This window comes from Nicotiana sylvestris, chromosome 2 (assembly GCF_000393655.2).
Source record: "Nicotiana sylvestris chromosome 2, ASM39365v2, whole genome shotgun sequence".
Classification (NCBI taxonomy): Eukaryota; Viridiplantae; Streptophyta; class Magnoliopsida; order Solanales; family Solanaceae; genus Nicotiana; species Nicotiana sylvestris.
The window spans coordinates 215433150-215456482 of NC_091058.1; the positions used below are offsets into that span (position 1 = coordinate 215433150).

At 34.9% G+C, this 23333-nt stretch overlaps 2 protein-coding genes across 3 annotated transcripts; both read left to right on the forward strand.

The window, feature by feature from the left end:
- The first annotated feature begins 8346 nt into the window (after nucleotides 1–8346).
- Nucleotides 8347–15218, forward strand: LOC104245542 (magnesium/proton exchanger). 2 transcript variants are annotated; one of them, XM_009801164.2, is made up of 9 exons: nucleotides 8347–8572; nucleotides 10477–10939; nucleotides 11514–11689; nucleotides 11923–12041; nucleotides 12176–12333; nucleotides 12475–12623; nucleotides 13356–13572; nucleotides 13682–13811; nucleotides 14631–15218. In XM_009801164.2, the coding sequence occupies exons 2-9, from the start codon at nucleotides 10546–10548 to the stop codon at nucleotides 14926–14928; spliced, it is 1641 nt and encodes a 546-aa protein (XP_009799466.1). In that variant the 5' UTR covers nucleotides 8347–8572; nucleotides 10477–10545; the 3' UTR covers nucleotides 14929–15218. The 2 variants fall into 2 exon arrangements, with proteins under 2 accessions (XP_009799466.1, XP_009799467.1); XM_009801165.2 differs by having other exon boundaries at nucleotides 12496–12623.
- Nucleotides 15219–19916: 4698 nt separating this feature from the next.
- Nucleotides 19917–21514, forward strand: LOC104245543 (protein SENESCENCE-ASSOCIATED GENE 21, mitochondrial-like). Its single transcript, XM_009801166.2, has 2 exons — nucleotides 19917–20187; nucleotides 21135–21514. The coding sequence occupies exons 1-2, from the start codon at nucleotides 20114–20116 to the stop codon at nucleotides 21349–21351; spliced, it is 291 nt and encodes a 96-aa protein (XP_009799468.1). The 5' UTR covers nucleotides 19917–20113; the 3' UTR covers nucleotides 21352–21514.
- The last annotated feature ends 1819 nt before the right edge of the window (nucleotides 21515–23333 follow it).

Below are 23333 nucleotides of genomic sequence, written 5' to 3' on the forward strand. Positions count from 1 at the left end.
CATAAAATCTTTCCTTATTGAACTAGATAAGAAATACTAATATTGGGACTTTAAAATTGATTAAAATATTACCTTATATAAATCAAACAATTATTTTATAAGATTTTTTTAAAATTAGGCACGTACATATTCAGTTTCACCGGTAGCACCTGAGATAAGTTGAATATTCAAAATTCAACTTATTTGAATTTGGTAAAGCAATTCAAAATTCCATCCAATGTTCGCTTTCTCTCAAAGGAAATATACGTGAATTTATATAATTATTGTTTTTAAAATGATACTTATGTCATTAAAATGTTGTCCATATTTTGTCCAGATATAATTTTTAACTCATTTTTGACCATCTAAAAATTATGCATATATGCATACTTTGAAAATTTTAAAGGCCAAATCTTGTAAAATATTAACTTAATATTAGTCATTTTACAATTTATATATTACTTATTAATACTACTATTAAATATAATGATTATCTTTTGCATAATATCTGAAAATTACAGTCAATAATTAAAATAAATAACTAAAAAAATATTTAAGAATATAAAAAGAGAGAGATAGAGAGAGAAAGGTAGTTGGCAGGAGTAACATCACTAATCATTCTACAAATACAAAAAATTAAAAATGAAATGTAAGACTAACTTTTTTTCCTTTTGAAAGTAGAATTCTTATTTGATAAAATTATAATAGCGGTTAAATATTTAAAACTAAGAATGAGCTAATATTAAAAAATTGCATAAAAGAATTATTAGCTATGTTTATGAAAGTTGAGAGCAAATATAACTCTTTGAATTAACTAATTTGTAAAAAATTCTTTTATTTATAAAATTTATCATACATGTAAAGTTATTTTTCAAGTTGATAATTACAACAACAATAACAATAGACCCAGTGTAATTCCACAAATGGGGTTTGGGGAGGGTAGTATGTGCAGACTTTACCTTTACCAAGTTAACAATTAATTATTTAAATTAATTTTCATAAGAATACCACTAACAGTGAAAGAAATTGACTATAGTATAGTATTAAGAGTCAAATTACTAAAAATAAAACTTGAAGAAATAAGGATGAAATAACAAAAAAATAAAATATATTCTAAATTAAATGAGTTGTCATTAATTGAACTTTTTTTTCCAACAAATTACATCTTCCTATATTTTACTACTATAAAATATTAACTCAACATTAATCATTTTTCGAGTTTACGATATACTAATCAATTTTTTTTCTATGAGTTATATAGAATCAACCACTTCATTCTCAAATCTCTAAAAGACTTTAATCAACAAAAAAAATCTCTAAAAGATCACAAAAAATTAATTTATTTTATTTGACAAATCTTTAAAGAATCATGATAAAAGTATTTTCGTGTTATTTGTTTGTGTTCAATATTAAGTTATTAGAAATAACAATATTCTTTTGTACAATATTCTTGCAAGAAGTTCTTATAACTTATACTTTTTCTAATAATTTTTATTTTATAACTTAAACACATTACTTAATACTAATATGATGACCCAAGAGGTCATCACTTGTTTTAAAACGAAACTTCCGTTGAGGCCTTGAAAACCTCATTTAGAGTCACCTCGATTTGCTTGCACAGTTCAGGCGCATAGCCGGAAAGCTTAAATACGATAACAACAACAACAACAACAACAATAACAACAACAACCCAGTATAATCCCATAAGTGGGGTCTGGGGAGGGTAGTGTGTAAGCAGACCTTACCCCTACCCCGAAGGGGTAGAGAGGCTGTTTCCGAAAGACCCTTGGCTCAAGATAATAAAAAGATCAAAGGAGAGAATATTAGATTCACCACGGAGATCATAGGGAAAAAGGAACATAAAATGCAGAAGAAAAATGCAAAGCAAAAACGATGGCTAGTAAATGGATCCTGCGTCGAAAATAGAACATAGTAAGACACGACACTGCCCCTAGCTATCTTAGACAAAACCCCACCGGAACTAGGCTCACAAAGGTACAAAGTAACGCAAGACTCAAACAACCTCCTAGCCTACAACCATAATATTCGACCTCCACAACTTCCTATCAAGTGTCATGTCCTCGGAAATCTGAAACCTCTCCATATCCTGCCTGATCCCTCTCCCCAATACTTCTTAGGCCGCCCTCTACCTCTTCTCGTGCCTTCCACGATCAGCCACTCACACCTCCTTAATGGAACATCTGGGCTTCTCCTCTGTACATGCCCAAACCATCTGAGCCTCGCTTCCCGCATATTGTCATCAATAAGAGCTACGTGCACCTTCTCTCGAATGTCATCATTCCTAATTTTATCCATCCTAGTATGCCCGCACATCTACCTCAACATCCTCATTTCTGCTACTTTCATCTTTTGGATATGTGAGTTCTTAACAGGCCAACACTCAGCCCCATACATCATGGCCGGTCTAACGACCACTTTATAGAACTTACCTTTGAGTATCGTTGGCACTTTCTTGTCACACAAGACTCCAGATGCCAACATCCACTTCATCCATCCTACACCAATACGGTGTGCGACATCCTCGTCGATCTCCCCTCCCCCATGGATAACCGAACCAAAGTACTTGAAGCTGCCTCTACTTGGGATAACCTGGGACTCAAGCCTCACATCCACGCCCACTTCCCCCGGCCCAGCGCTGAACTTACACTCGAGGTATTCCGTCTTCGTTCTGCTTAGCTTGAAACCCTTAGACTCAAGAGTCTTTCTCCAAACGTCCAATCTCTCGTTAACACCGGCTCATGACTCATCAATCAGAACTATGTCATCTGCGAATAGCATGCACCATGGCACCTCCCCTTGAATGTGGTTCGATATCGCATTCATCACCAGGGCGAATAATAACGGACTGAGCGCAGAGCCTTGGTGTAATCTCATTTCAACCGGAAAAGGCTCAGAGTCCCCTCCTACTGTCCTAACCCGAGTCTTAGCCCAATCGTACATGTCCTTAATTGCCAAAACATAAGGAACCAACATACCTTTAAATACGATAATCTGTGAAAAATGATAAGTTTTGATTATAAAATGAGCTAATTTGACTTCGGTCAACATTTTGGGTAAACGGACCCGAACTCATGATTTCTCGGTCCTAGAGGGTCCGTAGGAAAATATGGGACTTGGGCGTATGCCCGGAATAGAATTCCGAGGTCCCGAGCCCGAGAAATGAATTTTCAAAGAAAATTATTTTCTGAAATTGTTTAAAGAAATTTGAAATGAAATTTGATTAGAACATGATGGTATCGGACCCGTATTTTGGTTCCGCCATCCGGTACAGGTCTTATATATGATTTAAGATATTTCTGTGGAATTTGGTAAAAAACGGATGTCATGTGACGTGATTCGGACTTAAATTGCAAAATTTATGTTTAAAGAATTTTAGAGAAAATTTCATCGATCTCGAGATTTAATTTGATGTTCATGAGGTTATGTTGATGATTTGATTACACGAGTAAGTCCATATGATGTTTCTGAGTTAGTATGACATTTGGTTTGGAGCCCCGAGGGCTCGGGTGAGTTTCAGGATGTTTTTATACGTAGGAAAAAAATTGCAGATTCAGAGAAGTTGCAAGTCTCTGAAGCCAGGCTTCGTGGTCCCGGTGGAAGCTTCGCGACCGCGGTAGGAATTGTGCGGTCCGCGATGAGAAAGGCCAAGCCTTCGCGGTCGCGCTCGATTTCTTGCGGTCCGCGGTGGAGCTCCGCGGCTGCAGTTTTATGCGGTCCGCAGTGGTGCTCCGCGGCCGCATTCCTTTTTATGCGGTCCGCGGAGAGGGCTTGAGAGGAGTATATTTAAACGGACTTTCCAGTTATTTTTCACTTTTCAAAACCCTAAAATATAAGAGGCGATTTTTCAAACAACCTTTCTTCTCCAAATCCTCGTAAGTCGTTTTTAACTAGTTTTCTTCAATCATTAACATCTTTTAACATGATTTCAACTTCAAATCAATAATTTTCATGGGGAAAATTGGGTGTTTTGGGTAGAACCTAGGTTTTTCAAAAATTGGAGATTTGGACCTCGATTTGAGGTCCGATTTCAAAACAAATTACATATTTGGGCTCGTGGGGAAATGGGTAATCGGATTTTGGTTCGAACCTCAGGTTTTGATCACGTGGGCCTATGAGCAATTTTGACTTTTTGGTAAAACTTTGAAAAACTCATTTTCATGCATTCAAATCGATTCATTTAGCGTTTATTGATGTAATTAAGTAACTTGTGGCTAAATACGAGCGAATTGAAGGAGGAATCGAGAGGTAAAGCTATAATTGAAGCTTGAGTTGTGTTTGTGGCATCGAGGTACGTGTTTGGTCTAACCTTAGCTTGGGGGATTAGGAGTTGTGTCTTATTTTCTATTTGCTTCTTGTTGAGTACGACGTATAGGCATGGTGACGAGTATCTATACATTGGTGTCAAGCATGACCGTGAGTTTTATATTGTGATTTTCATGATTTCGTTGTATTATTCATTACTTGGTGAATGTTTCTAATTGTTGTATAAAGTTTGTGGAAGAATTGTGACCTATGAACATTGAAGAGCGTTGACTCAAGTTGTATCGTGAAATTGTGAAAGTATAAGTAATAATTGAAACTCTAGAGCATTGACTCGAGTTATGAAGTGAATTGTGAAGTAAGAGTGAGAAAGAAAAGAGATCATTATGTTGCCCCTTGCCGGGCTATTGTTGAATTGTGGTTCCCTTGCATTGTGTTCTTAATTGATATTACTGATGCTTAGGTTGATGATTCTTTGTGTTGGGTAGGGATTAGGGGTATAGCTGAGGTAGTTAGGTGTCGGAATGAGGTTGATTATAGCTGAGGTAGTTAGGTGTGGTGACGAGTTTGGTTATAGCTGAGGTAGTTAGGTGTGGTATCAAGTTTGATTATAGCTGTTTCTCCCTTGTCGGGACAGTGTAGACCTTATTGATCTCTTGTCGGGGCTCTCGTTACAATTGTAAATATGATATATGGATCGGGTTGCACGCCGCAATAATATTATATATGGATCGGGTTGCACGCCGCAACAGTTATATACGTGGATCGGGTTGTACGCTGCAACAGTTATATACGTGGATCGGGTTGCAAGCCGCAACAGATATTATATTGGATCGGGTTGCATGCCGCAATAGTTATATACGTGGATCGGGTTGCACGCCGCAACAAGGTTAAATGATTAGGGATCGGGTTGCGCGCCGCAACAGTATAGTTATCGTATTGATTGTAGACATCGAGTGTTCTTTCATACTTTATTGAGTTTCTGATAAAATTGGTATGTTTCCCCGAAGCATGTTTCCCCCCTCCCTTTTAAACCGTTATTACCTGTTTATATTTCCGCTGTATATTATATAACTGCACATGTTTATCTGGAGTCTGGTCCTAGCCTCGTCACTACCTCACCGGGGTTAGGCCAGACACTTACCAGCACATGGGGTTGGTTGCGCTGATACTACACTCTGCACTCTGTGCAGATACCGGAGTAGCCTTTGGTCAGCAGCAGTAGCTCGGGAGCCAGCCTTCAGTCCACCGAGACACCGAAGTAGCCTTGCAGGCGTCCGCAGGCCCGACATCTCCTCTATCTTATTTCATATTCTGTTATCTCATGTATTCGAGACAAATATTGCTATATTTCTTTCAAACGGTTGTATTTAATACTCTTAGTAGTTCGTGGATGTTGTGACACCAGGTTCTGGTTAGAGGCACGTGATGATCTTTGAGACATTTTCGTTTTCTATTTATTTAAGACTTCCGCTAAATTTCATATTCCGCTGTTATTTAACGGTTTATTTCCTTGTTATTATAATTGGTAAGAAGTTTTAAATAAAGGAGTTAATGATTTCTAAGTTCATGGCTTGCCTAGCTTCTACGAGTAGGCGCCATCACGACTCCCGAGGGTGAGATATCCGGATCGTGACAACTAATATTTATACTATTATTTAAAATAATTTACTTGTCGATATGAATTCATGCGCAAAGCGCGTACCCTAAGACTAGTAATATCTAAAGATAAAATATATCTTTAAACTAAAGTAAAAATTAAAGTAACTCAAATGTTAGCTCCACCTCGTTAACAAACGAAAGTTCCAAGATAAAACCAACGCACAACTGCTCGGATTACAAGAAGACAACTAGGAAAACTACCGAGAAATGTCAATAATGGAGCATCCAAAAGTTCACGAGCTTTCCTGTAAATCACAGGATCAAATATTAGCAAGGATTAAAAAATAGAACCTATCGAATTTAAATTGTGGATCCCTATCAGAACAGATATCAATAAAAATATAAGTTATATGTATTGACGATATAGAAAATTTACACATAAAATAATTTAACCTTTTATAACATATTACGTTATAACATATTTAATTTATTCTAGGTTGCCAATAAATACTTATTGAATAGTGAAATGGACTTTAACTTAATCAATGAGTATATATGTTACAATCATATTGAATAGTTAGTTGTTGATAAAACTACCATAAAAGTCTAAACTCTAAAGAAGTTGCTTTACAACAACAACAACAACCCAGTATAATCCTACTTAGTGGGGTCTGGGGAAGGTAGTGTGTACGCAGAACTTACCCCTACCCTAAGGTAGAGAGACTGTTTCCAAATAGAAACCCGGCATCCTTTCCTCCAAAAACTTCCCACCTTGCTCTTGGGGAGACTCGAACTCATAACCTCTCGGTTGGAAGTGGGGTTGCTTGGAAGTTGCTTTAATCAAAGAAGTTGCTTTAATCAAATCAAATTTGACTACGTTGATGTAGATTTTGTCTATCTCGTGTTTTACGTTACCTACTTATATTATTATTCGCCCTTCATTTCATGCACGTCTTTTTCATATATATATATATATATATATATATATATATATATATAATATTCCCACCACATTTCTGTAATTGTGTATATACACCCTTTTCATATTTTATGGGAAGAAATTTAAAAATAGCCAGATTTATAACTGATCATTCAAAAATAGCCCAGTTTTAAAAGTAATTAAAATTTAGCCACTTTTCATGTAAAGATAAATTTGAGCGAAAATACTGTTCAAAACCCGGAAAATACGCTAGTATATTATACTGGAGTTCCAACATAAGTATGCTTGAACTCCAGCATATCATACGGGAGTTCCAGGATAACGATGCTGGAACTCCCGCATAATATGTTGGAGTTCCAGCATAAGTACACTAGAACTCCAGCATAATATACTGGAGTTCCAGCAAATATAAATGTCCAGTATAATATACTGGAGTTTGGAGCACCGGTGCTCCAGTCTCCCGTATATTATACAGGAGTCAACAAAGTATACCGGTCCAACATAATATGCTGGAGTTCGTACACAGATGCACCGAACTCCCGTATATTATGCGGGATCGGTCTCTGTTGCAGTAAAATAATGGTCATTTTTCATTGACTTCGTAAACGGTGACTATTTTGAATGACCAGTTCGAAAAATGACTATACCGTGCTATTTTAACTATTTTTTGTTCAAGACCCCATCTTTATCTCCTTTTTTCCAATAATAAAACGGTCCAAAATGGAGCAAAATGAATAATGAGGATTTATATATTAAGTTCCCACGACCCATTTGCAAATCTTTGTATTGTAGATTATTCTTTTCTTTTCCTTTTATTCGAATGGTGAAATTATGTTGGATATACTTTTTTTAAAATCAAATAGAAGTCTAAAGAAGAAAGTAATCAGATTCAGCGTGGATTTTCTTACATTGACGTAGATCTTGTCTTTGTCGTGTTTCACATGATCCCTACCTATAGTCGGGTACATGGATCGGGTTGGTTCGGCTTTTATCAAAATTAAACCAAACCAATTATATCGGTTTGGATTAGTTTGGTTTTATCACGTTTTTCGGGTTTTCAGGTTTTTTTGTTACATGCATGAATATTATTTCAATCTTACTTTATTAAAATTATAGATAAAGCTTTGATAAGTGAATATATGTTTAGCAAATATGGAAAAAATTGACAAACATATGATCTATTAAAATATTCTAATGAGAGAATTTTTTTATTAACACATGATAGTTGTTTTCTTAGTCGTCAAACAATAATTTTTCGTTAATTTACGCTTTCAAGGTTAATACATGATAGGATCCCAAATATTTTTACATTTTTTAAAGAAAAATTACTATAAAGTCTTAAAAATATAAATAATTTTTTTATATTTATATGTTGGTTTGGTTCGGATTTTTTTACTTAATGCCAAACCAAGTCAAATGAAATCTAATTGTATTTTTTAATCGGTTTGGTTTGGTTTGATTTTTCGGTTTGGTGCAGTTTTACGGTTCGGTTTTAACAACCTGCCTAGTTATATTGAACACTCCTACATTATTGTACACAGATATCAACCTACGATTGCTTTGGACCTTTGAAGCAACAGGCAAAAATAAGGTCACCGTTCATTCCATGCACGTCCTTTTCTTTTTCTTGTATATAATTGCCACCACATTTGTATACAAATCCCTTTTTGAGTCCCTAATTACTCCTTCGTTATCAGTTCAAGACCCCAATTAAGAGACTGTCCAAAATGGAGCAAAATGGATATTGATAATTTATCCAATTTATATATAGTAAGTTTCCCAGCAACCCATTTGCAAATCTTTGTAAGATCTATTGTAGATTCAGATTTTTTTGTTTTTTCTCTTACCCTTTCTTTTTTTCATGTGTTCCAACAATCTTGGAATTACTGTTGAGTGCTTATTTTGCTGTTTATGTTTTTTTTCCCTTCCCTTTTTGTGCTGTTGAAATTAGAATCTTGAGTAAAAATTTTGCTTCTTTTTTAGCTATATGACTTCCCAAATGTGTATTGAAGCTGAATTTATTTTGGGATGTCTATTAATCATTGAAGTAATTAAGCTTTGGCCAGTGGTTAATTGCTCAAGTTTACCTAATTCTTGATAATTGCAATTTCTGATATAAAGAAAGTACTCCCCCCCCACCCCCCACCCCCCGTTTGGTGACCACGCTCTTGTTTATTACAGTCCATATAAATGAATTCCCATTCTGGTGTGTCATAATTTTCTTTTGTGTTTTTTTTTAATTCTGTGTAAAGACTGGATTTTTATTCAATTTGAAAGAAGTTTATAGTAATTTGGCATTTATGTGGATAGGAGAGAGTATAATTGAAGTGATTAGTAAACAAAGTTAACAACATAGTTCTTGCAGCACTTTAGTTTTGTATTGCATTAGCCATAATAGTCGAGTTGGATCCAAGATTTGAACACTATGGGTTCAAGTTTGGAATTCTACCACAACCCATTTGATTTACTGGGTTCGAAATCTATTGTCTGTACTTTTTTAGTGATTTTTTAACACATATATAGAGTCTGAGCCAGTAACTTTAGCTCAGACCTAGTGTAGTTGCAAATTGGGATTGTCTAATTTCTTAGTGTTTAATTACTAGCAAGTTTTCTCTAGAATTAGGAAGGATAATACATAGCAGAGTTTTTTTGTTGATAGAAAAATTAAAGGCGAGATTATGGGATGAAGTACAAATGATAAATGGCGCAGATTAAATGTCATGGTTTTCTTTTTTCCTCCTTCGGATCATCTCTAACTCCTTTTATTGGAGTGTTTTGCTTCACTAAAGCTATTTGCATGTCACTTGCATTCCTAATGGTTCCTACAAATAGCAGGGGTTAGAGAATAGAACTGAGAATGCGTGTGCAAAGTGTGTGCGTCTAGTAGAGAGAGAGAGATATTTATGATGATACTCTAATTCTTATACACTTGACCACCAGTATCTTAGGAGTAATAGTTAAGGCTAATCTTGGCACTCTATTTCACTTTTTGGGTCAGAAGATTAGAAACTTTCATCAGTAAATGCTGAAGTTATCATGTGATCTTGTAATCAAATCGCTCTAGATCAGCCCATATTTAAACTCGCAAGCTTCTCCTCAGAAAAAGTTACTAGTGTCATTTGTCTCAAAACCCCTTCTAAGATTCAAATTCTATCTCGTGCTTCTTTCCTTCACGGCTTTTCTTGAGCCGAGGGTCTATCGGAAACAACCTCTCTATCTTCACGAGGTAGGGATAAGGTATGCGTACACACTACCTTCCCCATACCCCACTTGTGGGATTTCACTGGGTATGTTGTTGTTGTTACTTCTTTCCTTTGCAATATCTAATTTCATCATACACTTGAATTGGCTAGTATAAGGCAAGGAAGGCAATCTCATGCTTGTCTGTGTTGGTGCCAAAGTATTTACTCTTATACAATTAACTCGGAAATTGATTTGCGTGGTCTGATGACTTCCTTCTTCCGTACTTGGACATGCTTTATTTCATATTACTAATACTTAATGATGCAAATATTTGGGCTACATCTCTCCCCTTGTGTACTGACTTTCTGTGCACAGGTTTCTGTCGCCTGAAGTGCTAAAGAAACTCTCGGGAATCTTTTTGTATATGAGAACTGTATTAGGACTGTCTCTTGACTTTAATAGCTTATCAACAATTGTTGCATAAATGACAGGTCTCTTGCATCCGTTGGGCAGAATAATTCTTCTGGGGCTTGAACTGTGAATAGAAAATATTTGTCGAGATGCCGTCACTGGGTAACTATACCACCGACAGCACAAATGGACATTCAAATATATTTGGGCATGAAAAATGTGATGCCTATTTACTTTTCCATTTAGAAACTTTTCTAGGTGAAGGCTTTCGGGCTTTCTTGTACTTTTTGGGTCTTGCCTATTGTTTTGTCGGATTGTCAGCTATAACTGCTCGGTTTTTCCGGTCAATGGAAAGTGTTGTTAAGCATAGTCGAACTGTAGAGATGATAGACCCTCGCACAGGCACGAAAATCATCAAAGATGAAAAGGTGTGGAATTACACAATTGCAGACATTACTCTACTGGCATTTGGGACTAGCTTTCCACAGATATCTTTAGCTACAATTGATGCAATACGAAATATTGGAAATTTATATGCTGGAGGTTTGTTCTGGATTTCCTATTCTGCATTCAGAATACTTGGTTTGTGTTATAATTTTTTTCTTATTCATAATATGGAGGTAGGAAAGCATGGCATGAAACTTTCAGATTCCTCTCTTACTCATAGTATTTATATTAAACAATCCATTAAATATGTATAAATATTTAATTGTGAACCTAGTAACTAGGACGAGTTATGTGTTCGGTGGCACTTCAGAACCCATAAAGTTTGCCTCCACCTCTGCTTAAGACATGCTGAGATATTGACTATGAAATCAAGAGTTAATCGGTTAATATTCACTATACTTTGTACTATGGCCAATATTATATATAGTTTCGTGCTATATCATTTCCTTTTTTTCTTTTCTCTATTGAGAAGATAGAATGCGAGAATCTGGCTTCCGTTGGAAAAACTTGTTCATAGCTTGAATAGTTTAAAACTGTTAAAGTACTAAATTTCATGTTTTATTGTTGTTGAAGCATTTAGATATAATGTATCACTTCTACTAGCTAACCAGAAAATTGACTGAATCTTGAGCATCAGTTGCCTTGCTAATACACAATATGACTTGGTCAGGTTTAGGTCCGGGTACACTTGTCGGCTCTGCTGCGTTTGATCTATTTCCGATACATGCCGTTTGCGTGGTGGTTCCTAAAGCTGGAGAATTGAAGAAGATATCAGATATTGGAGTTTGGCTTGTAGAGCTCTTTTGGTCTTTTTGGGCCTATATCTGGCTGTATATAATTTTAGAGGTATCTGCTCAAATTTTTCGATATCATTAAAATTCACCAGTAGTTTTTGTGAAGTTCAGAGATTTTGTAACTTTATGGGAAGTCTATTTACCAGTGTTTTAATTTGAGCTATCAGATTTATCTTATTGGTGAAATGTGCATGGTGCAAAAATGTAAATGTAAATGTCTTATTCACATCAAAACAAGGATTCAGTTAACGCTGTCTTGTTCATGAGTATAATTTGACTTTGTAGGTGTGGACTCCAAATGTTATAACTTTGTGGGAGTCTATCTTAACAGTGTTGCAATTTGGGCTATTGCTGATACATGCGTATGCTCAGGACAAGCGTTGGCCCTATTTATCCCTTCCTATGTATGTCTTATGTTTATTATCATAAATTTTGTAGTGTGCCGATCCTCTAATTGATTTTTGTTTCAGATTGTTTTATTTTCTCATATGGGAAAATGACCTAAATTTGTGCGATGTGTATGCTTTCTACTATTCAGAGAAAGAGCCGAGAGGCCAGAGGAGTGGGTGCCTGCGGAGGCTGCTAAATATAAGCCTCATGACAAGGTTCATGATCCACACCCTGAAGTATCTCAAGTTGGTGAAGAAAATAGCGGAATTGTTGATATTTTCTCCATTCATTCAGGAGAAGGGACAGGTAGTTTCAAGAAAGTGATGCTTTGTTTTACCTGGGATATCCAGTTCTTGTCAGTTTATGTGATACAATTTGACTAGGTACAGTTTTATGTGTAAATCAATTTGAAACATTGAGAGAAAGGATATGACCTTCTTTTTGCAGTTAATTCTTTTGTAACAACAGGTCATTTTTATCAAAACTTAGCTGGCGAAGATGTCACTGAATCGTCCACGCCTCGTAATGGCAATATCATTCCAGAAGAATCTGACATCCTCTCAATTTGGAAGCATCAATTTGTGGATGCTCTCATGGTACTGTTTTCTTATACTTTGTCCTTATATTTCCTTATTTGATGTCACTTGTGTTGTTGTACAATGGCTGAGATACTGGTCTGACACAAACAGTCATGTGTACGTTTTACAGTATAAACAATTGTCGCTTTCAATAGTGCTAAAGGCAAAAATTACTAGGTGATTTCTTCCCATCTGTCTAAGCCTTGGACCTTTGGTGAGCTGAGTTACCTGATACCTATACTGGTGGGAAGTAATAGGTACCTGGCGGAACAGTCGAGGTGTGAGGGACCTAGCCCGGACACCATTATTATTTTAAAAAAGGGGGAAAAAATGTGACCTCTTTGAGAGTCCATAATTATGGAGCTGCATCATGAGCAAAATCTTAATTGAATCTCAAACTACTGGTACATGTGGGCTGTGGCCTCCAAAACTGAATCCAGGCGTAAAACTCCATACATATGAAGAAGATGCAAAATTTAAGGATTTATTACGCCATAATATGTGTTCCCCACTCCAGGGAGGTTTCTTCCTTCTCCTTTTCTTTCTTTCTTTTGTTTTGTGTGGTGTGTGTGTGTGGGGGGGGGGGGGGGATTGTATGCTGATTTTGCCCCCTTTCCTATTTTAAGGTGACTTCCATCTGCCCATCAAGCTTCATCAAATTGCCTAAGTTCCCCCTTTCACAGTAACATTCCTTTCGCATTCCACATACTCTGCTTGGTCGATTAATGGGGTTGTTTAAATATCTTACAGTTGGAAAGTGCAGAATCCAGAAAGTTGAATAATATATACCTACGCCTCGCAAGAATTTTCTGGCAGTCACTTCTTCTGCCGTGGAAGCTTCTTTTTGCGTTTGTGCCACCATATCATATTGCCCATGGGTGGGTTGCTTTCATATGCTCGTTGATATTTATTAGCGGAATAGCTTATGTTGTGACAAAGCTCACCGATTTGATAAGCTGTGTTACAGGTTTTCACCCTTCTTTTAAATTAAGTGCTTTTTCAATGATCATAAATGTTCTTCCACCTATATGCTTATCTCGACCTAAGAATATACATGGTACATAATGTAACTGCAGGAATAAATCCGTACGTCATTGCATTCACAGCTTTGGCAGGTGGAACCTCATGGCCTGATCTCGTGGCCAGCAAAATTGCTGCAGAACGGCAGCTTACAGCCGACTCCGCCATTGCTAACATTACCTGCAGGTTTCTTTGTCAACCAATTATGCCCTTTACCTGTTACATACTTAATTTAATAGGAGGTTTCTTTCGTCGTTTTCCAATTTTATTTTTTCCCTTTTCCCAAATCTCACTAACTAGCAACTTGGGTGGTTAAGAAGTTTATCAAGTTTAATTTTTGCCCCTGTTAGCGAGGTAAAAGACTAAGGGGTCTTTTGGTTGGAGGGATTTGGAAAATAATTCCAGCATAAATTTTCGCATAAAATAAATGCAATGTTTGGTCAGAGGGATTAGAAAAGAATAATCTCCCCATAGCTAATGCGATATTTAGTTGTCTGTATAATAAAATATAATCCCTTCATTACTTTATGTAGTGTTAGGTTGGCAGTATTAAACAATACGTGCATTAAGTTATGTGAGAATCTATGTATTATTTTAAGCGGAATGAATGTGAAATAAAGAATATTTGTGTTAGCAATACGGGGATAAAAATATTTAAGGACAAAAATTACTTTGGAGTAAGTATCCCTGCATAAATATCATATATTATCATTCACTGCACAACAATCCTTAAGTTATTCACTGTATAACAATCCCCGCATAAACAACCCCTGCATTCCACCGCATAATCAATCCCGCATTATAATCCTCCCATAGCTAACATGTGAAATAAACGACCCCTAAAAGTAGTAGTTAGCCAAAACATAGTTATTCATGTAAGATGCACTTTTGTGATTAACTTAGATTAATCCCCCATAATTTCTTGTGAATTTGACAATGTCATTCTTTAAAACTAGATCTGCCGGCATCGGACTTACATTTTTACATTCTTCTTCTTCCTTGTAGCAATTCGGTGAACATCTATATAGGCATTGGTGTACCTTGGCTCATCGATACATTATACAACTACATTGCATACAAGGAGCCACTACGAATAGACAATGCAGAAGGACTAAGTTTCTCTTTGCTTGTTTTCTTCTCCACTTCCGTAGCATGTATTGGTGTTTTGGTGTTTAGGCGGCTTACTCTTGGTGCTGAGCTTGGCGGGCCAAAAGTTTGGGCATGGGTAACTTGCATATTCTTCATGTTTTTGTGGCTCATATTTGTTGTACTATCGTCTCTTAGAGTTTCGGGGATCATATAGCAATCTTAGTCCAAATCACGGTTTTGCTTAATATCGCTGGTTCCTAGCATGGCCCGCCCTCGTCGTTATGTACCCATACACACTTGCATACATGCATACAATTGTGCACTTTTTGGAAGTGCAATTTTCTTTACTCATTGCACCGGGCACTTTATGTACCCGCCCTGGACCCCGAGCATAGCGGGAGCTTAGTGCATCGAACTGCCCTTTTTATTGTAACAGTCAATGAAATATAAAGGCTGTCAAAGGATCATTTGTTATCCAAGTGTGAGCTATTGAATTTCTTGGAAGAGGAGAGTTTGAAGTGTCTAAAATATCAGGACCAAGTATTATGCAACTCATGGGATCTGATGAGAGTTACACAAGGTATGACCTATATATATATATATATATATATATATATATATTTGATATTAAGCTGCAATGTAAACGGCTCTTCTGCTCCGAATCGAACTGTTCCAAATGTTTCTGGAAATTCTTGCTCCGATTGTAACCATTTGTATCTATACATAAATTTGTCTAATAGTCTCCCCGACCTCTTAAGAGATAGCTTTATTAATTTTTTTTTTATAATTGATAAAAACCGAGGGCCAGTTGGCGCAGGGTTTTAACTCGGTGGATAAGGGATTCGCTCTTCTACTATGTTTCACTTAAAGCAATTTCTGGTTTCGCTACTGATATGAGGTAAGAAAGGAGCTGGATTCTGAAAGGAAATATCCCAACACTTTAGCTGTTTGAACATGTCAAACATACGAGTAAACTAAACAGGAAACCCAAAAAAAAAATAAAAAAATAAACCCAGTGCAATCCCTCATAGTAGGGTCTGGGGAGGGTAGTATGTACGCAGCCCTTACCTCCACCTTATGAAGGAAGAGAGGCTATTTCTGATAGACCTTCGGCTCAAGAACAATGAAAAGGGCTCAATAAACAAACAGTAACAATGACAAGTAAATAAGATAACAGAAACAAATAGCAAAGGAATTAGGAATACGAAGCTACAAGAGAAGTGCGAAAACTACCGGCAATAGTGCCATATCGTCTAACAACAAGGAACTCCACTATCGTCTAACAACAAGGAACTCTGAGTAAGAGAATACAAGAGTAGTATCACTACTAGTAGTACGACTAGAAGAGACTCTCGACTACCTGTCAACCCACAACCCTAATCTTCGACCTTCACACCTTCCTATTGAGGATCATGTCCTCCGTAAGCTGAAGTAGTGCCATGTCCTACCTAATCACCTCTCCCCAGTATTTCCTAGGCCTCTCTCTACCTCTCTTCTATCCCGCTATGATCAACCTCTCACACCTCCTCACGAGGAAATCGGAGTCTCTCAAAAAAGAAAAAAAAAACCACTTCAAGACAACTAAACAGGGAAAGAAGAATTAAGCAAGTTGGAGTTTGGCTTCCAGAAGCTTGGAAAAGTAAGGAAATACCGCAGCCTCAGTGTGACTAATTGACTACTCCTTCCGTTCCAATTTATGTGAACCTGTTTGACTGAGCACGAAATTTAAGAAAAAATAAAGATTTTTGGAATTTGTGGTCATAAACAAGTCAAAAAGGGGTCCAGAGTATTTGTGTGGTTATAAAAGCTTCTCATTAAGAGTATAATTATAAGATTAAGCTAAATTGTTACCAAATTTAAAAAGGAGTCATTCGTTTTGGAACAGACAAAAAAAATAAAATAGATTCACATAAATTGGAACAGAGGGAGTATTAGTTTCTATCACGCAACTAATTGACTAAGGGATCATTTGGTTCATGAACAAAATTATACTGAAATTATAATACAGGAGTTATAATATTAGAATTAATAATCTCTAAATTACTTATAAGTACTTACGTATGATTTGTTTGGTTTAATGCATAGAAAAACTATACCGGTATTCTCATTTTGAAAATAAAAATTCAACCAAACGAAGTAAATAATACTATCAATCCATAGAATACATACGTGAAGCACATAAATGTGTTACCAGTTTTTTTTTTTTTTTTTTTTAATGAATAAACAAGATATTGTTTCTTTTATGTAAAAGGTCTCATTATAGCAATTTAGCAATTTAGCAATTCGAGATTACTTTTTTATTGGTCAACTACCTACCCTGTGTCCTAAATTTTGTTCAAAGTAAAATGATAAGGTTTTACTAATATCAATTTGGACGCTTGAAAAAGAAACATTTCGGGGTATTATCATTTTCAGTCTGGCTAGAAATTATTTATATTTGGTAGCCAAAAAAGTGTATCAAATTTGTATAATATTTATATATAGCATACAAAATGTGTATACATATAAAAAAAATATACAAAAATTATATATTTTTCGGTTATTATTTTGAAAGTGACTGTACAGTATTTCCCCCCAAACATTTCGTGCATAATGATCTATATTCTGGCTGTTTGTATAGCAATGGGCCAAAATTTAGCTAAATTAATTGAACTAGTTGACATTGACTTTATCAACATCTATTCAATTGATTCACAATAGCTAAATTATTTTTGTAGTGATGGGCAATCTATTGCAATTTTTTTTCTTAATTCAAAATTTAGCTTATCATTACACTTTTTTTTTTCTGGTTTAAAAACACTATAGTTTTCCACATACACAAAATTAACCCTTTCCTATTAATTATAATAAAATTGTGACTGAATCTTAAAAACTTGAAGTCGGTTATATGAAGCTTCACTAATATATTGTTCCATTTGAACTCATCTAAGGTGCATACTTAAGTTTGCATATCCCAATAATATATTTTGTATTGTGAAAATTTATCATAAATTAGTAAAATATTCCAACAGTGAAAATAAAAAAGACATGGGAATTAAAAAATTGAAAAAATAGGAGAGTCACCGCCCCAACCAAGGAAATGGTTACGTTCACTATGTTCCTCTTATTTCCGACATGCTATGATGCCTCGAGAATGTCTTTCAAAGATCTTCGATCAGAACCTTCGTATTGACTCTCTTTGCTGACACTCAACACCATCAGAGACGGATCCAGAAATTAATGCTTATGGATTCCTGTAATGACTTAGAGTAAATTTTCAAGTAGTAACTGAGTTCATATTCAAATATTTATAGATATTTAGTAATTTTTTCAAACACATTTACACTGTTTGAATAAAATTTACTGAATTCACGTGAATCTATAGGTCGGGAAGTACCATAACCCTAATCAGGGGCGTATTTAGAGTATAGTATATGGGTTCCCGGGAACCCAATAACTTTTGCATACACTCTCTATTTTTATTCAAAAATTTATTAAATATTTATAAATATCTAACTATGAACCCAGTTATTCTTGTATATTAATTTAAAATTATGACAAAAAATTCATAAATTTTAAATTCTAAATCCGCTTCCGACCCTAATCGTCTTTATTTTACACGAGTTTGAGATGACACCGTGAACAAGCCTAAACAGACGAAGTCAACTATACAGACTCGGGACGAATAAGTCGTCCAAAAGTGCGAGAGTCAAGTTGCAAGTTGGCTTCCAGATTCTTGAAAAGTAAGAAAAAAAAAGAGCCGCCATAGCATTTCTGTCAATTATTGACACGTAACCTCCACCGATGGTAAGCCACCTCCACTTCCAACCAAGAGGTTGTGAGTTCGAGTCTCCCCAAAAGCAAGGTGGGAAGTTCTTGGAAGGAAGGATGCCGGGGGTCTATTTTGGAAACAGCCTCTCTACTTCAGGGTAGGGGTAAGATCTGCGTACACACTACCCTCCCCAGACCTCACTAAGTGGGATTATACTGGGTTGTTGTTGTTGTTGTATTGACACGTAAGGACCACTAGTTGTGTGAACGTAAATATAATATTTCACCCATCAAGTGTGTAACAGATGTTGATGGATAGAAAAGAAAGACGATGCACAAAATATTCTACGTTCAGGCAAGGTCCAGGAATGATGTGATCAAAAGCAAAGTCAGAATTTGAAGTTTGTAAATTCGGACAGAGGCGAACCTAGAATTTCAAGTTTATAGGAATGAAATTCTAAGTATTTTAAGTTACTAGATTCTAATTATTAAATTATAAATAATCAATAAATTATTCAAGACAAATATAGGATTTGCACCAAAGCTATTGGGTTCGCCGAACCTGTAGCCAGAACACTGGCTCCGCCCCTGGATTTGGAGTTCTAGTTCGTTTATGTTAGTGAGTTCTAAATTAATGCTTACTCCCACAGGCGGACCTATGCTATACTAATAGGGGTCACCGGCACCCATAAAGTTCGGCAAAAATTCCATGTATACATGTATATGTCTTTAGAAAATAGTGATATATCAGTAGTGGACACCCTCCTCTATATAAAGTAGATTTTAGTTAAATTCAAAAGTGCACCCTCGACCTTCAAATTCTGAGTCCGCCTCTACTCACTCTGATCCACTTTAAGTGATTTTTTGACCTTTATTTGTAGTTCATAATATTTGATTATTTCAAATATCAAGAAAGAATTGATTTCTTTTTCTCAAAGTTGCTCTTGGACTAAAGAGCCTAGGAATATTTGTTGTACTTCCAGTGAACAAATTAAAGCTAATATGGTCAGTTACATTATTAATTAATGCTAAAATGTGAATTTCTTAATATGTGTGAAAACAGTCCAAAAATCACTTAAAGTGAACCGAAGAGAGTATATATACCTATTCAATGAAATTTTTAAGACGAATATATGGTTTAGACCAAAGTTATTGGATTTGGTCGAACCTGCAAGTCTTATGCTAGCTCCGACCCTGTATGATGTAGATAACCTACTTTAATCTAAATATTATTAGTAACTACTTTCACGGCTCGAACTCAACACGACTCTTAGTTGCATGCAACGACCAAGTGTTCATTAACAATAAGACCTTTTCACCTTCTTAGAAGCCCCACATTTACGCGTCTCCATTTATAACTCAAGTGGTAATTTGACTCTTTCCTCCTTCTTTCTTCAATTCTTCCTCCAAATATTTTCTCTATATATACCTCTATTTCTCTCATATATTTTCCTCATAAATTCTCTCTATTTTTCTTCTTCTTCATATATATAGCTAAGAGTCGCTGCGAAAAAAAAAAAGTTTTAATTTGCTGCTGCGGAAGTTAATTAATTATCTGAAAATACATAATATATAGCTTCTGCTGCAGCTTTTAATTAATTTCTTTTTGATAATATAATTTTTTCGTTTCGATTCTTAGCTCAATAACAATGGCTCGTTTTTTCTCCAATTCCAAGATTGTTTCTGCTTTTATTGTAGACTCTGTTTCTGCTGCTATTAATAGGTAAATTTTCCATGCTTTTTTCTACCTTTTTTTCTTGAAAGAAAATAAAAAAGGGATTTTAATTTTTGGATCATTATATTTTGAATAATAGGATAAAAAATAATTCTCTACTTTATGAAATATTTTAATTTTACTCGTTATTTGTATCCTTGTCGTTAGTTGTATTTGCCTTTGATCCTAATGAAGCTCAAACCTAATGTATAATTAAGGTAATTTTAAATTATATCTAAAAATAAATAGGTAAGTTTACATTTATTTTTTCCTATCATCTTGTTCAAGCTAGAGTTTAGAAAGAATACAAAACAATTTGCTAACGAAAGGTGGATAAATATCCCCAAAATATAATGAAGAAAAAAATTAAGATATTTTATATATTTTAGGAAAAAAGTAAATTTAAACCTTTTATACTATTTTTTAATGTAGAGGTGGCACCTCCTTTTATACTATTTTTTGAACATATAATGATGTATATTTATCCTAGCGGCAGAGCCACCTTATGTTAGGGAAATCAACTGACACCTCGTTCGCTGAAATATTATACTATTTTCGTTCCAGTTTATTTGAATATATTTTTTTTTTGGTCCGTTCCAAAAAGAATAACCTCTTTTTAAATATGGAAACAATTTAGCTTAAACTTCCAATTATATCCTTAATAAGAAGTTTTTATAACCACACACCTACTCTGGGGCCCATTTTGATTTGTATAGGATCATAAATTCTAAAAGTCTTTATTTTTTCTTAAACTCCGTGTCCATTCAAACAAGTTCACATAAATTGAAACGGAGGGAGTACTGTTTAGCTAGGTTAACATATATATACTATATGTTAATTTTTCTTATTTTCTTCATATATTTTATTTTTATTTATATTTTGATATTCCTTAATAAAATTTTCGGCCGCTACTGATTTATCATATTTAAATTCTGAATCCGTCTTTGATCGTACAGGCGCGGATATGCAGCTGCATCACAAGGTGTAGTAAAAGGAGGGGTTGTGAGAAACAATGTGTTGATGAAGAAAGGTGTAGAGGAATCAAACAAGACAACATCATGGGTACCAGATCCTGTTACAGGTTATTACAGGCCTGAGACTCATGTTAATAAGGAAATTGATGCTGCTGAGCTGAGAAAGATGCTCTTGAAACACAAACCTAGCCAACATTGAAAAAAAAAACATTGATAAAAAATTGTGTCTTGGTGCGTAGGTGGCGAGTTCGGGATTTAAATGTTTAAATATTTTATGTTCTCGTTATTGAACTCATTGTATTATTAGAATTATGAGTTTAGAAAATGTAATATTAGTGAAAATTTTAGTAATTTTTCACATATACTGAGTTGGCCATTTAGCAAATATTAACTTAGACGCATCATGTTTGAAATCTTTGTCAAACATATATTTAACAGATTGAGCATCAGTTTTTATTAAAAATTTTTGATTATATAAATCGTCTTGAAATTTTAAGATACATTTAACAATAGTCAACATTTCATGAGCCACAGTAGCATATTTCTTCTAAGCTTCGGTCCATTTACCAGAGTGAAATCTTATCAGGTATTCACTCTTATTGTTGGGATTCACTTGTTTTAAAATCCCACCGTAGCCAACGTTGGACGCATCGGTCTCGATAATTTTTTGCCATGTAGGATTAGCAAGAGTTAAGCAAGGTAAAGACTTAACACGTTGTTTAATACTTTTGACTAACGCAATATGCTGGTCAGTCCAAGGCTGCTTATGATCCTTTTTCAGCCCGTCATATAAAGGGGCTAGATCCCGAGATAAACTTTTGTAGAAAGGATATATGTAATTCAAACTTCCCAAAAATCTTTGTAATTGAGTCCTGTCAGTAATAACATTAGAAAATTTTGAGGCAAAATCAATCGATCTTTGTATCGGGGTAATTTTTCCCTGGCAAATATTATGGCCTAAAAAATTCTGGTTCAGTTGAATCTATTGAACTTGTAATGCATTCGCCTTTGCTGATAGGAGGAGGTGAATTTAAAATTTAAACGTGCGTCCAACCGTTATGTTCTCACCGCGAATTCATTACACTTTTATAATTATGTATTTAGAATGTAATATTTCATTATTAGTCTTAGTAATTTATAGCATATATATTTTTATTTTGCGTAAAAATATTGAATTCAGTTGAACCGATTAAAATATGTATTGCATCCGCCTCTGGCTAAGGCATTTGGTTACACTACAATCATAAATACAGAGTAGTCCTGTTTATTTTTCAGAGTATCTTATAGGGTCGTTAACTTTGCATTTCTTTGTTAAATTTCAAGACATTTAAATTTATACAATGGATATTAAGTTGTTTCGAGTCATTTAAAATTATATAATGGAAATTAAGTTCAAGTATAAATCACGTTTAATCAACACATAATAAAAGGAAAATTTTGAGAGGAAGAAAATCTGACTTTTGAGGGAAATTGGGATATGACAATTTCCAACGTAACATTCTTAAGGAAATGGTCTTTGTGTACACATTGTTAAATCAACTGAAGATATATAAAAAATATTTATCGCTTCACCATAATCCTTATGGCTTTATTAGTGAAATTAGTCATTGTTATATTTGCGGCAAACAAGAGTAACTTAGAAAATATGTAGAAAAAAAAAACTATGAAAGTAGGTGAAGGTAGGAGTGTTCGTCGGTTGGTACGGTATTTAAATATTTCGGTTCGGTATTTTCGGTATTCGATTTCTTAAAATGCTATACCAATACCGTACCTAATTAAATTCAGTATGGTTCGATTTTTCTCCTTTCGGTTTCGATTTATTCGGTTCGGTAACTTCGGTTTATTCGATTTCAATACTAACTTGTGGGTAGAGTCATAGAATGTAATATTATTAATTAAAGTACTCAAAAGTACAAAACTAAAAATGTTTGTTGACAAATTTTTTATCCAAAATCAGTAAATATCAATCCAGAGAGAGAAAATTGTACATAAATGAATAAATTTGATCATGTAGAAATGTCTTGTTACTTGCTTAGAGTTACTTGATGAACTTAGAGAATAAAGGAAAGCAAAATTTTAGATTTTTTATATTTATATTATAATTAATAATATGTGTATTGTGCAATATAATATATATTTCGGTACGATATCGGTATTTCGATATTTCATTTTAAAATACCA

Bases quoted from the DNA above. Each gene is read 5' to 3' on its own strand.
- LOC104245542 (XM_009801164.2), top strand. From the start codon at position 10,546: ATGCCGTCACTGGGTAACTATACCACCGACAGCACAAATGGACATTCA. The intron at 12,042-12,175 runs GTATGTCTTATG...TCTACTATTCAG, and splicing joins CCCTATTTATCCCTTCCTAT to AGAAAGAGCCGAGAGGCCAG. The intron at 12,334-12,474 runs GTAGTTTCAAGA...TTCTTTTTGCAG, and splicing joins TCATTCAGGAGAAGGGACAG to TTAATTCTTTTGTAACAACA.
- LOC104245543 (XM_009801166.2), top strand. From the start codon at position 20,114: ATGGCTCGTTTTTTCTCCAATTCCAAGATTGTTTCTGCTTTTATTGTA. The intron at 20,188-21,134 runs GTAAATTTTCCA...TTGATCGTACAG, and splicing joins GTTTCTGCTGCTATTAATAG to GCGCGGATATGCAGCTGCAT.